The sequence below is a fragment of the Nestor notabilis genome, unplaced genomic scaffold, assembly GCF_000696875.1.
Source record: "Nestor notabilis isolate BGI_N333 unplaced genomic scaffold, ASM69687v1 scaffold491, whole genome shotgun sequence".
Taxonomy (NCBI): domain Eukaryota; kingdom Metazoa; phylum Chordata; class Aves; order Psittaciformes; family Psittacidae; genus Nestor; species Nestor notabilis.
In genome coordinates this window covers 1,751-2,903 of record NW_009914891.1, presented here as the reverse complement: position 1 = coordinate 2,903, position 1,153 = coordinate 1,751, and the positions used below count along the sequence as shown (strand labels likewise).

The 1,153-nt window shown below is 59.8% G+C and overlaps 1 protein-coding gene across 1 annotated transcript in view; it reads right to left on the bottom strand.

Annotated features, from left to right (window-relative positions):
- LOC104412978 (tenascin-X-like) overlaps window positions 1-1,153 on the bottom strand; it is a gene marked incomplete at both ends in the record, with an annotated part of 6,349 nt that overhangs the window by 4,510 nt on the left and 686 nt on the right. Inside the window, 2 exon segments of the mRNA XM_010023849.1 lie at window positions 827-916; window positions 993-1,137. Coding sequence (XP_010022151.1) covers window positions 827-916; window positions 993-1,137 — 235 coding nt within the window.

The window sequence follows — 1,153 nt, the reverse complement described above, 5'->3', positions numbered from 1 at the left end:
CGCGTCGTTCCTGCTGTGTTTTGTCTGTTGTCCATTAATTGTTTGTCCTTTCATTTATCCATTCAAGATACCAGGTTTCTGTCCATTGAATGCCCTGGTTTTCCTGTCAGTTCTCTTTACATCAGCCTTTGAATCAACCCACCCAACTTCCAACTTGCTATCCACCTGCCCAACCATCCCTCTGTCTTTCCATCGGTCCAGCCATCACCCAACCATCCATCCATTCCTCTGTCCTTCCACCAGTTCATCCCCCAACTCACATATCCAGCCTTCCACCCTCCCGAGCATCCTGCCCCACGCTGTGCCCCAGGGCCACATCCAGAGCCTGCTGCAAACCAAGCGGGGTGCACATGTATACCCAGAGTGTGAGCTGGGCTGGGCTGGGGAGTGCTGGGGGTGCTGGGCTCATCCTGACCCCCCTTCCTGCCTCACAGCCTGCACTGAAGCCTACAGCAACGCAGAGGAGCAGTTTGGCTGCGTGACCGGGTGCCGCAAGCAGCTGCCCGAGGTGGAGAGCAGGAAGGAGAAGGTGAGGGCCGGGGAGATGGGGAGCCCCCATTCACCCCCTTAACCCACCCAGCCTGTCCCTGGTGCCACCAAGCCCTGTCCTTGCATCTGGCTTCTTCCCCAAAGGGTCTGAGGGCAGGAGGTGGCAGGGGCTGGATGTAACAGTCCACATATGCAGCCCATCCACCCATCCATCCATCCATCCATCATCCTATCCACCATCCATCCATCCATCCACCCATCCCACCATCTCCAACTTGTCTACGAAGAGCAGCTCACTTGAGTCTCCCTCACTGTCCCCATGGACACCCGGTGGTACCTTCTTTGACTGTGGCTCCTTGGGGCTCTGTCAGCTCCATCTCGTACATCTGCTCCCAGCCCAGTGGCGGCTCCTCGGTGCCACCCACCCCTGCAGCAGAAGAGCAGCGGGTGGTTATGGGATGTCCCCCTGCCACCTTGTCCCTGTCTCCAGCCCCATTACCCACCTGCTGTCACCAGGAACGTGTAGGACTTGGAGACGTGGCCCCGCACCAGGCCGTGCACCTCCACGCGGTACATGGCCCCTGGCACCAGTCCTGGCACTCGGGCCAGTGCTGTGTCACCCGGCACCTGCAGCTCCCCCTCCGGCCCCTCCCCGCGACACCCA